This window comes from Condylura cristata, unplaced genomic scaffold (assembly GCF_000260355.1).
Source record: "Condylura cristata isolate star-nosed mole 26May11 unplaced genomic scaffold, ConCri1.0 scaffold00012, whole genome shotgun sequence".
NCBI lineage: Eukaryota > Metazoa > Chordata > Mammalia > Eulipotyphla > Talpidae > Condylura > Condylura cristata.
Window position 1 is genome coordinate 36,948,499 of NW_004567113.1, and position 13,157 is coordinate 36,961,655.

The 13,157-nt window shown below is 38.9% G+C and overlaps 1 protein-coding gene across 4 annotated transcripts in view; it reads left to right on the forward strand.

Moving 5' to 3' along the window:
* APBB2 (amyloid beta (A4) precursor protein-binding, family B, member 2) overlaps positions 1-13,157 on the forward strand; it is a 304,616-nt gene that overhangs the window by 129,493 nt on the left and 161,966 nt on the right. For all 4 annotated transcript variants that reach the window (XM_012724124.1, XM_012724127.1, XM_012724126.1 and 1 more), the window contains one exon: positions 6,577-6,645. In XM_012724124.1, the coding sequence (XP_012579578.1) occupies positions 6,627-6,645 (19 nt within the window). In that variant the 5' untranslated portion in view covers positions 6,577-6,626. The remainder of the gene's footprint in view (positions 1-6,576; positions 6,646-13,157) is intronic.

The window sequence follows — 13,157 nt, forward strand, 5'->3', positions numbered from 1 at the left end:
CATCTATAAGATAAAAAATAATAATAATGGAAAACACAGTTGGTATTTAGTGAATGTTTAATATCTGCCAGCCACTAAACAATAAAAACAAACCTGGCGCAGCAGACCTCTCCTGATCCTCCCACTGCTCCCCTCAGCAGTGTACTTCCTTGATCTGCTTTTCAGCTCCCCACTTTGTCTCTGATGAATCTTCTCACCCCCCACACCTCTGGCCTGTGCCCCAGTTCTGTATGCAAAAGTAAATAAATTAAACACACACACACACACACACACACACAAACCTACCTACCCAGTTTGGTTCGGATAGTAACTTTCATCCTGGTGGGGACCACCATTATATTTAGTAAAATAAGTATATAGACATTACTATTGGCTTAAGGTCATAAAGGACTTAAGTCTTGAATGAGTTAAGAGGAAGAAATAACTCTGGTTTGAGGCCACAATTTTCAAAACTGGGGAGTTTGGGCATGGGTAGACACCCTTTTGGGAATGTAGAGAGGGGCCCTTGCATGTTGGGAGTGCAGACCAGGAATGATGAATGTCTTGCAGTAAGTAACAGGCATATCTCTGTGTGGCAAAGAATGTCTTATTCTACAAAACTCTGAAATACCTTACCAAGTACTTATAATAGATGAACAGTATGTTTACAATGATCCAAGTCTAAAAGTTCTAAACATAAAGTAATTTTCATGGTGTTAATGTACACTCTGTATTCCAGAAGTAGAAATTTCTTCTAATTGAAAGTTAATTGTGTTTAATATGTTTCAGAGTTTTGTTTAGCAGTGTGTGGCATTTTGAAGTTTTTTTTTTTATTTTAAAGTCTTTATTTATGTATACAGAAATGGGGTACAAGCCAGAGGTGCAGGGGTAGTGAGAGGATTCACCAGAGACAGGCTGGGTCACAACAGGCAGATGATGAGATACACTGCTGAGGGAGCGGGAGGGTCAGGAGAGGTCTGCTGTGCCATGTGGTCACCTCCGCAGCCAGGGATTGAACTTGCACTGAAGCAGCTGGGGCTGGCTTGCAATGCTGCATCCTTACCCTTCACGCCACCAGGGAAGGCCCAGCATTTTGAAGTGATTATTGACAACAGTGCACACAATGATATGTAGGCTGAAAATCTACCATGTGCCCCCCATCAGTCTCACGTGTACAGCCACAGCAGACACCTGGATACACCTGCAGATTCAAGCAGCCAGGATTTGCTTACTAAAATTTATCCCTTCTGCTTACATATGTAGATAGGTTTATTCTTGAATTTTACTCACAGGTTTATTCTTGAATTTTACTCACGAGAGTACAAAATATTTGTGATAGTTAGGGAGTCTATGTCTGGTAGGATTGATTGTATTGGCTTAGAGTTTTCGGGAAAGTGACTGCTTGAAGGTTAATGAAGTAAATGAGAGCTTCCAGCATCATTAAACTCTTTCCATCAGACTGTCAGTGACGGAAAGAATTTTATTCTGGAGCATTTGGGCCGAGGGAGTGATTGTACATGGAGCGGTGCTATCTGGTGTGGTGGAACTGAGATAGTTCTGGTGGAAGTGTTGGGAAGGATCGCTCGGGGCGGGGGGGGCAGGATAGGAGTTACGAGGCTCCTAGCAGCACTGGAAGTCTGAAGGTCTGGACAGGACATAAAACTCAGTAAACGGAAAGGAACTCTTCTGTTTTGGCAGTGTTTTGGGAAGACAGGTGAAGTGAAATTCCTTGTCTGATTTTTTTTGATGTCTTTTATTCTCGTTAGCACATTTCATTTAAAAGGATTTGGCATCTTATACTGTCCCAACATATGAGGACATATTTATGTCATTATTTACTTATTTAATTATGTTTCTGGAATTTCTATGTAAGTATTCACCTCTGTGTTGCTATTGTACTTTTTATTGAACTCCAGTAGCAACATCACAAAGCTGATCAATGTTGTGGATCTTCATTAGTGGGGTCAGTGAAAGAGCTGCTAGGCAGAGCTGTTATTGCTAGGTTCTTTCCCATAGGTAGTTTTATATCTTGTTTTACAGTAACTATATTTTTAATATGGAGCATTTACTGCCCACCGTAAGTCTCTGCTGGTATCTTTAAGTGGTCTATTCAGTTTTTATGCAAATCGAGGCATTTGCTCCAAATGCTAGCAAATCTCCTAACTTTATGAGTGTGGCAACATTTTCAACTGTTTTTTCTTTCCTGGGGAAGCTAGATAATGTTTTGATTGGGGCCAAGTTTCAGAACTGGAAGTTTCACATTCCCTAGGTCAGTACTTTTCTAGTAGAAGTATAAGGTGAGCCACATACATAATTTAAAAAAATATCTAGTCCCCATTTTATTTAATTTTTTGATGGAGTTCATTTTATTGCATGATTCTTAATGATGATTAGTACAGCAATACAAGAGCTCACAATAAAATGTTTTCTAGCTCTCTCTGGCATCACATACTGGCGACCTAATACAATCATCAGTCTATTTCTGTTATTGTGATGTTTGGTCATCCTTGCTGTGACTGGTCAACCAAAATCACCAGAACTGAAATCACCAGATCTGATGATATAATAAAAATTGTCTGTACCCACTTGAAAAGAAAAAGGTGAAATTAATTTGAACAGTATGTTTAATTTCACTCACTTTATCCAAAAAATTTCAACATGTAATCACTATTTTAAAATTATTAATGAGCTGCTTTACATTTTTTCATGCTAAGCCTCTCAAATAAACATGTCTAATTTTAAAGTGCTTGACCCAGATGCAGAAATTTCCTTGGAATTACTGGATCTATATTTAGATTTCATAATATTTATACTTGAAAAAGTAGATATATTTGCTCAAGAAGTTCCACACTTACTTAAATGTTGCCTTCCCCAATGGTCAAATAACAGTTTATATATTTACATTTAAACTAATTTTAATTAAAGTTTTAGTCCTTCAGTGTCTAGTTATTTTTCAAGTGAAGGAAGCTTCAGTTGCTTCTACTAGTCACCATGTCAGGCAGCATAGCTACAGACTGTTGTTAAAACCATGTATACCTAAGTGCTTTTATATTTTCCCAGGTTACTGTTTATGTAGAATTACTCCATGCCATGAATTCCCAGGAAATTGTTTTTTTACCAAGTAGCTTTAGTCAGTAAGTCTGTAAGGGCCTAGCGGGAAAGTGCTCTGTGCATTTGTGCTTTATCCCCAGGGCGAGGTTGTACTTTGCACATTGTAGGTATCTGTAAATGCTTACCTAGTTACATTCTATTTATTTATCAAATTGCAATTTAAATTTTACTTTCTCAGAAAAGTCTTTCCTAACTTTTTAGTCTGGTACATGCAGTTTTTCCAAATAAATAAGTTCTTTTACTCCAGAACATACTTATTCATTAGTTTGTGTAATTTTGTGGTAAATACCCATTTACCCTAACTAGTCTGGAACATCTGTTGGTAGAGGGAAAATGTGTGTTTGGTAACTAAAGTGTTCCTTGCTGCAAGCATAGGACAGGCTTGTTGCAAATACGGAATAAATATTGGTTAGATAGGAATAGCACAGGGTCATTGAAAATATAATTTAGCAGAATGTTGTTACCTTTATAGATGTTATAGTTTGTTTTGTGTAAGGAAAAGATATACTCTATTTTAAGTCTTATACATTCTAGAAAGTTTCCAAATTCTTCAATTTTGTTCAAACCTTTTCAAAATACTCCTGCAAATATACTTTTCTTAACTTCCTCTCTACTGTCTTGGAATTCATTTTCTTGAAATCTCTATCACTTTATCTCTTTCTCTGCTTATAAATTCACATGCACTGAAGACAAAAAAGGAAAACTGACTTGGAGAATTCTTTTAAGGAGCAGAGGGAGGGATAGAGCAAAAAAGTAAAGGTCATAGAGGAAACATCTCTTGCTGTTTCAGAATACTTTAAAGTAAATCCACCCTTTTAATTATACCAGACTAATGAGCCTTACCCACAATATGGGAAAATATAATTAAAAATGGACTGTGGGCCAGTAGACCAGGTTGTCAGGTCATTATCTGAATCATAAAGTTGGAAGTAATACCCATTAAAGGTTACTAGTTTGGAAAGGTTGGGTTAGAAGTTAGTCTGCAAATATAAAGTTTCACAAATTGAATCATGTTTTAGAAACACCCTAGCATTTAACTTTTTCTTCTAATGTTTCATAAGAGTATACTAAATGTCACAGAAATATGCACACAAGAGTTCAGCTGGATGAATTTTCACTCCCAGATAAGGAAACAACGCTTCGTCATCACTGCGTCCCTCGGCCACCCATTTGCTTCCTATCACTGTCTGGCATAGCTGAGTTTTTCCTGTTTTTGTCTACTTTATAAATGGAATTATATAGCATCTGCATTTGAGTCTATAGAATATCATTCTAAGTGAGAGTGCTGATAGCAACTCTTTGAAAAGGAGGGTGTGTATGGTGGGTTTACATTTTTATGTGGTAAAATATACATATTCCTTTGTGTTTTAATGAGAAAATACCCTGGAAACTTGATGAGTAAATCATTAAAGTCTGGCATGGAAAAGAATCTCAAGAAGTGTTTGTAGGGAATATGATTAAGAAAGACTTCAAATTTCATCCCAAGCGTTGTGATTAGAATCACTTTTGGGGGGCTGGGATAAAGACCAGCAACAACAAGTTACAAAAGAAGAGAAATTATTCTATCCAAATATATACTGCAAGTCAAGATCCACGAGTGGACACTGGCTAGCAAGGAAAAAGTGTGGCGATTCTCACCCACATCCTCTGTGGGCCTGGGCCATGTGTACTCCAGGGAGTCTATTAAATAATTGTGCCAGGTACCTACATCATCACTGTCAAGACACCAACTACAGCAGCTAGAAAAACACCCCTCAAAGTCCTGAACAGTCCTTGCCTGGGGCTGTGGAGGGCTTGGGAATTGCTAGTTGGAAAAGTCCCCTCCTGCATTGCCCAAACCTCCTCTCCATCACTGGCTGTCAGTGGGTATCTGTACACTGTTTTATTACACTTCTGCTGCCTTGCAGCTGCACCGAGGGTACCTCTGGGCATATATTACTTGTGCATGTGGCCTTCTCCACATGCCTTCTCTACTGCCTCTGGAGGCAGTGGATGGAAGATGGACAAGGAGAACCAGTAGTAGTTCTCCTCAGGGAGAACTTTCTGATCGTGGTTGTGATTCACTGTCATGAGTTTTTGTGGTTCTTGGAATGTGTTTTGAGGTGCAACTGGGGAAAAACTCTGGATAATTTTTTACTTTGTCAATTTATGTTGTTGTTGTTTTGCTGGGACCTTCATGTTCTGTTGTGTATATTGGCAAACACATGTTGCTGGAAACTTGTGATTTGAAAAAATGGAGGAGACTGAAGTGCCAATCTTCGTAATAATCATGCCTTTGCTGGCAGTGATGGGAGGACCATCTTTTGGGCAGTCTTTGCAAAATTTTCAAGTGAAATTTTTTTCATCACTTTCTACTATAATAGGGTATTTTTTTTTTACTTCCATGTAATCTTCACAACTGGTGTTAGAAAAGGAGGATCAGCAATAGCAGGAATACGTGTCCGTTCTCTCAGTTGGATCAGCGCTGACATGAGCTGCAGTGATCTACAGGAAATCAGCAGTGAAGCTTTTTGAAAAGCTTCCCTGTCTTTCTATGCTGATACTTGGTTTTGCATCTGCTAAAATCACCAATAACATGTGGTTGTGCACATGATTAAACACGAAATTCATTTATGTGACACAGTACTTTGTTTCTGGGCCAATATTTTAACAGCCTCATTGATGAATATTGTACTTTGCATTGCCTTGGTCTTCTCTTTCTTTGCCACAGTGATCTGCCATGGTGTCATTGTTTGCAGTCAGATGGTGTTTTAGCTACCCATGTCTGTCTCCACAGTCAAGGTCTCTGCAACTCATTCTATTCATCATTAATGATGTAATTGATGTCATATAGGAAAATAATGTTTTCTGCCAGAAACAATATGAACATATTGGAGAACAGGTTGGGTAAAAACAAATAAAATTTATAATAATCAATGTATGACTTTTTTTCTGTGATATTGCCATGTGTTTGTAGTTATCCTGGATTCAGAAGGAAATTGTCATAGGGAACAGATCCCCAGTGCTGAAGATTTCTCATTTAGAATATTTGCAGGCCAAGAGATGGTTGCATTATAATTTTAATACTATCTTTTGGTGACATCTTATGTAGTGTCTTCTCAAGATTTCTCTGCTAAGGAGCTCAGAGGTGTCACCTGTAAAGCCCACTAGCCTGTAGGATGGAGTTTGCGATAAACACCTTGACTTTGGATTGAAAGCTTTCCTATATTTACATTATTACAAAGTTATTTATATTGTTCAAGAAATGTGGAATTTTTTTGATTTTTTAAAAAATATATAATAAATCATCTGCTGAAAATAAATATGATCTGCAAGCCTCCCCTTCCAAAAAAAAAATGTATGTCCAATGATAAACAACAATTTGTACATTATTTGCTGAAATTTGACATTTTAAACAGTTTTTGGAAGGATTGTCAATGCTGTTTTTTTTCTATGTGTGCTTTGTTATTTTGGGGTTTTAACTTCTCAAATGATCCCTCTTTTCAGATTTCAGATTATAATCCATTTCCTGCACCCTTGCTGGCGGCCAGTGATCCATGTCAGAAGTACTTCCAGGTCAGATGCACTTTTACGTCTTTCAATGCAGAGAATCAGTTGAATATTAAATCCGTAACAAATGTATGATAATTGTTTAGCTATAAAAGTTATGATTTGCTCAAATAATATGGCTTTAGTTTTCACTAATGTTGTAGAAAAGTAATAGAAAAGTGAATTCTTAAAACGAGAGAGAATTCATTACATGAGTCTGCTTATATCAGAATGTAAAAATATTTTAATTGAGTAAAACAGAAGATCAAAACCATTTCAAAATGTTGGCACCTAGCACTGCGATTGATTAGCCCATTAACAATTAAACATGCGTAAGGGAGGTGTTGGCATTGAGTCTCTGTAAGCTGCATCTTAGCAGTGGTGGGTATGTATAGAACAGAGCGTCCCCAATTCTGTATTCTGCTTGAATCTAGTGCTGATTAATTTCAGGCATTAAGAGAGCCATCTTAATTTTATTGTATGGCCCTTTCTTCATGCCATGATGGATGCTAGTCTACCCACAACGTGTTTGGGGATTTAATATTCAGCCTCACAGAAATATAATAAGGAAAAAGCAATTGCAGTGCCTTTACAAATTAAATGTAGCATAGGGTGTCAGTGGCAGATAGATCTGGTATATTCCGTCCTTATTAGGACACATACCTCTCAGCATGTCCTGAATTTTTAAATAAATGGATTTCAAGCATGGACAAAGAGATATTAATCTCTTTCAATTCTAAAATTGAACTTGTGAAGATTGTTCAAGCCCTTTTCTCCTTTGTTTGACACGCCATGTTCCATTTCAACAGAGAACTAAAATAAAACTTAATAAAACAAACACTATACTCAGTGAAGGTATATGAATATCAGGAAAGATCTTTTATATTAAAAACAGTCCCCCCCCCAAAAAAACATTAGAAACTTAGATAATTTTTCAAGACCATCTAATCATACTGTGATAATTTGGGGAAGGAGTAGGGTTTCTTAGTAAATACTTACTTGAGTAGGTGTGTTAACATTGGAAAATCAGAGCAAATACCTTTGCTTTCAACAGAAACCTTTTAAATGTCAACAACAGTATCTTTTGGGACTCTTCTGCAATTTGCATGACAGGCTCAGGGTAGATACATTAAACAAACAAATAACTGTGTTTTCCTCTAAGTGAAGGTGAACTGACTTAGAAATTTCTTACCTTCACTGTATATTGTTATGCTAATGTATTTGTTCTTCCTGTTGGGACTCAACTTGCTTTACTCCTTGGTTATATAAGAGATAACAAGATAACAAAACTGTTGTCCAGCATGGTTTCTTAAGAACAGCTACTATCTCCTTCTCTGGTATAGAATGTAATACTGCACCAACACAAGCAAGCAGTATTCTTTCAGTATCATATTTCAGCCATTTTTTTTTTTAACTTGAAAATCCAAGTAAATAGTAATTGGAATATGGAATGACTTCAGTTTTTTCTTCCAACTCTGTAGAGCCGGGACTACAATAAGCCTTTAAAAAAACAGTCAGAATTTAGACCATTATTTTGCCTGGAAAATTCTTGATGAATTTGCAAGATTCAACTCAAAAGTTCTTTCTGAGGAAGTCTCAGCTTGTAACACGGTTAAGTAACTGCCTCTGTTTCAAGGATTCAGATATTGTTTAAGGTTTTTTTTTCCCTTTTGGAATTGAGACCCAACTTATCAGTTTTTTGGTTTTTTTTTTTTCTTAAAGAAAACCTGTGTCATTACTTTCTTGTACACCATTTTTTAAAATCTGTACTAGAATGCCCAAGCATGATCATTGACCATATATATTTATGAGTCTGGGCCATAAAGTTCTAGACTGATTTTTAAAATATATTCCCCTCTAGAAGACAGTGATGCTCTTGAAAGTGGTGAAAACAGCCTAGAAATTGGGTGAAGAAGAAATATCCTTGGCGTAAATATTTAATACCCCAAGTGATACTTTCACAGTCTCCTTAATTGATCCCTCAAGTTCTGATTCCTATTTCCAAAATAACCAATTGTCCTGTCTGCCAGGAGTGAGCCTGGAATGTCAGTTGTTCCCACCTGGGGTGCATTTCTCCTCAACCATTGTGGACTCCTACCCACCTCAAGATGCAGCTCAACTGTATTTTTTATTTAATGTGTGTGAAACATTTAATGTGTATGAACCTCTTTCCTAATCCCTTGGCGGTTGAGAAGGTGAGGGCAACCCTCGGATGGGTAAGACCAACTGCTGAAGTCTCTGGGAAAGTTGCCTGTGAATCACTGTGTGAAGCAGCTCTCCCAGCTTTAGAAACTTCCCATGTCCTAGACCTGTGAGCTCCATGACATGGTGACCCAAGCTGCCTCCTAATAACCTTCACCTCTTTTGTTCAGTGAGGAGGAAGGTCTTATCATTTTTGTCACATTGAGGCTTGACTTTCATCAGTAATTTTCAGGAAACCAGTTTTATTTTGCTTCTCCTTCCTAAATGGAAAAAAAAAAAAAAGAAAAAAACCAAAAAAATTCCTAAGTATATTTCATTTCCTTAGAACTTTGAGGTCTAGTTCAAAAGGCAACATTCCTTAGGGTAGATGTTTTGCAATTAACCCCTCTGTGGATGTAAAATTGCATAGCAGAAACTGAAAATGGAGAACATGAGAAGGGTCCTTTGAGAGTGGAGCAAACATTGGCTTTTCTGAGCCCTTGGTCAGCTTCCAGTTCACATGTGAGTAGGAGCTGGGAGCTTAGGGAGAGCAGCAGGTTATTGAAGACTTTTCTTTGGCAGAAGGGTAGTGGGCTCAGAACAGAGAGCAGGGGGCAGGTTTGGCTGTAGGCTTATGCCCTCGGTTGCAGATTTTGATCTGAGTTGTGGTGCCGGTGGTGGGGTCACACCTTAGCACTGAGGTCTTTGCAAGAAATTAAATGAAATTAAAATGATTCTGGCTTACCTGATTTTCTCTAGGCTTATAAGAAAACATGCTGTGTATTAACTATAGCTCTTTTAGTTGCTGGAAGGAGAAATCAGCTAGAAGTGGTTCAAACAAACAAACAAACAAACAAACAGAAATATTTTGGCTTTGACATGTCCATGATTCAGGCTGAACTTGTTTCAGGAATTCCAATAACATCTTCAGAGCTTGCTCCTTTTGCTGTCTCTTGACTGCTTGCTCATTTGTTAAGTTCATACTTTTATAGGTTATCTCTCCATGGTGATATCTTGAAGCTCTAAGCTTTTTATTATTTTTTTTTAATAAGAGAAAAATGCCAAATAGAAGTTTAATAATTACATATTACTTCCTGTATCCATGGGAGAGACTCAGCATTACTGAGTAACTCATTGTCTTTAGACACCACCTAACTAGTTTAACTAAGACAGGATTTTGCAGGCAGAGAAAGGGAAGGTCTATTGTGTCTACACATGGTAGGCACAAGTCCCTAAGATCTCAGACTTTTATGTTTTCCTTCAGGAAGTAAAAGGAGAGCACTTCTGATCATTCTAGCAAAAGCCTCAGGGTTGACTTTGTGGGCTACATGCTGTTCCTTGAAGCGGTTACCATAGCCATAGGGATTTGCCTGTCTGATTGGTTGGGTTTGGGTCATGTGCCCAAGGAAGTAAGTGGAGAGTCATTTTTGTTCAATGAATGAATGAGTATGAGAGAAGACTCCTCAAGAAAAAGTGTGGCACTATCACCAGAGAAGGTGAAAATACATGCCAGGCAATAATAAATGTTTCTCCATCAGGAATGCAAAAGACTGACTGGCAACTAGCTTCTGTCACACTCTTAAATCTGAACATATACCGAGCCCTGGATTAGTAATCCGTCCTATTGAATTGATGTTGGATCTTTACAAGCAATATTTCAAAACAGCATGATGAATAGGTGTGGAGGTAATTGTGAAGTTACAGGCACCACCCACCTGCCAGAAACCCAGGAGCAGAGCACCTCTGGACTCAGGACCTGCCTTCAGACTTTCTGGTGTTTGCTTTTTCATTCATCATTCATTTTGTTTGTTTTGTGTACTGTTGAGTTCAAGTTGCCTTGAGAAAAGCAACTGACATATAGCTGCTATTCAGTAAATACTTAGTGAATGGATTAATAAATCAGACATATATTGAGTTCTCTTCTATGCAAGGTTTTGCAAAAGGAACTGAAAATTCTGGGAATGTAAAAATGAAAGGGAAATGCAGGGCCCTTCCTGGTGGCACAGCGGGTTAAAGCACTGCACTAAGAAGCTGAAACCACTTCCGCATGAGTTCGATTCCCACCTGCCCATGGCGTGGCAGACCTCTCCTGACCCTCCCACTGCTCCCCTCAGCAGTGTACTTCATCGATCTGCCTGTTCTGCTCCCCGTTCTGTCTCTGGTGAAGTCTCTCACTTCCCCTGAGCCTCTGGCCTGTACCCCAGCTCTGTATGCACAAATAAATAAATCTTAAAAAAAAAAAAAAGAAAGGGAAATGCAAATCAAACCCACAACGAGATACCACTTCACACCCACTAGGATGGCTGTAACAAAAAATAGGCAATAAGAAATGTTGGCAAGGATGTAGAGAAGTTGGAACCCTTCGATACTGCTGGTGAGAATGTAAAATGTACAACTGCTTTCCAAAACAGTCTGGCAGGTCCTCAAAAGGTTAAATATATATGTAAAGCATATGAGTTATACTCATAAACTCCATGTTTTACTATATATCCAGGAGAATTGAATGCATATGTGCAACAAAAACTTGTGTATGAATGTTCATAGCAGCATTATTTATAATAGCTAAAATTTGGAAACAACTCAAATGTTCATCAACATTTCATGAACATACAATGGCTCATGATTTGCCCATAGAAAGAAACGAAGCACCGATACATGTGTCAACATAGACGAACCTTGAAGATATACTTAGGGAAGGAAGTCAATCACAAGAGACCCCATATTGTATGTTTCTGTTTATATGAAATGTTCAGGATGGGCAAATCCATAATAACAAAGTAGACTTGAGTTTGCCAAGAGCCTGGGGGAGGGAGGACTACAGAATGACTGTTGGTAACTACAGCTTGCTTTCTAGGGTGATCAAGTTCTGTAATTAGAGCATAGCAATCGATGAATACCTCTGAATATGCTAAACAACATGGAATTGTACTTTTAAATGGTGAACTTTATGGTATTTGAGTTATATCTCAATAAAACTGCCATAAAAACAGTTACTGTCCTCGGCCCTCCCTGGTGGCGCAGCAGGTTAAAGCACTGCACTAAGAAGCTTAAGCCACTTCTGCATGAGTTCGATCCCCGCCTGCCCCGGAGGAGATCCACATGGTGTGGCAGACCTCTCCTGACCCGCCTGCTGCTCCCCTCAGCAGTGTACTTTGTCGATCTGCCTGTTCTGCTCCCCACTCTGTCCCTGGTGTATCCTCTCAACCCCCCCCTCCGCATCTCTGGCCTGTACCCCAGTTCTGTATGAATAAATAAATAAATCTTAAAAAAAAAAAAACAACAGTATCCTCAAGGAACTTAAAGTAGAAGGGAAGGTAGTCATCTGTTAGATATTCACTGTATAGCATAGAAAGGCTGATTGATGTGCAATTATGTTTCATAGCTAGCACAGAGGGAGCAATCATCGCTGTATACAAGAAACAGAAAAAAGTCGAAAGGGGTTGGTTTTGGGGTAAAGGAGATAAAGGATAGACATTTCAGGCTATGCCCAGAGACAAGAGTCACAAAGGGGCTTGGCATCCTCAGCGTTCACTTTGGCTAGAGTGGCAGGCATGTGGCAGGGCTTGGTGTGGGGCTAGGGCATATAACTGAAAGGGTAGATGGAGGCTAGACTAGAGGAAGAGGATTTGTATCATGTACACCAAGCTGAATTTGGTCAATAGGGAGCCAACAGAAGTTTTGAAGAAAGAGGGCTACGTGATCAGTTTGTCTACATGATGGTATGAGAGAGAGTGTGTCAGAGGAGAATGGAGTTTGGGCGATTCGCAAGGAATCTTGTAAGTGCTGGGGACTTGAAAGAAAATGTTTTACTTGAAAATGTTTCATCAGTCAATCGAGGTGGCAAAGGGACTGCAAATGATTGGAAAAACATTTCCAAGTAGAATTGATAGAATTGGGAGGACAAGAAACTCCAAAGAGTTTTTGGCCTGGGAACACAGAAAAACAGGCTGGCGCCGCATTCTAGAACACTTAGGGTCAGCACATGTTTTGGGGCACACCCAGCCTTCCCCGGTACCACTGCTTCCTTTAAGTTTAAATTTGCCCGGGCTTCCCGGCTGGCAATGCACCTTCTCTTCCTCTCAGACCCTCCCCAACCTGAGGTGGAAAGACTGCTTCCTCCTTCAGACCTCCCCAAACTACACCTGGGTGATGCCTGCCACTTCATTGTCTGTCCTTCATAGCACTGAACACACGTAGCAGGCAGGACCTTTTTCCCAGCACAGTGTCTGTCAAGAAGAAATTGCTCACTAGGTGCTGACCTGAGGTGTGGAGGTCAGAGTCAAGTGTGCCAGGAAGGTGAGAGCTCTGGTGATGAATGATCCCATTGGTTGGGTTTGGGTCATGTGCCCAAGGAAGTA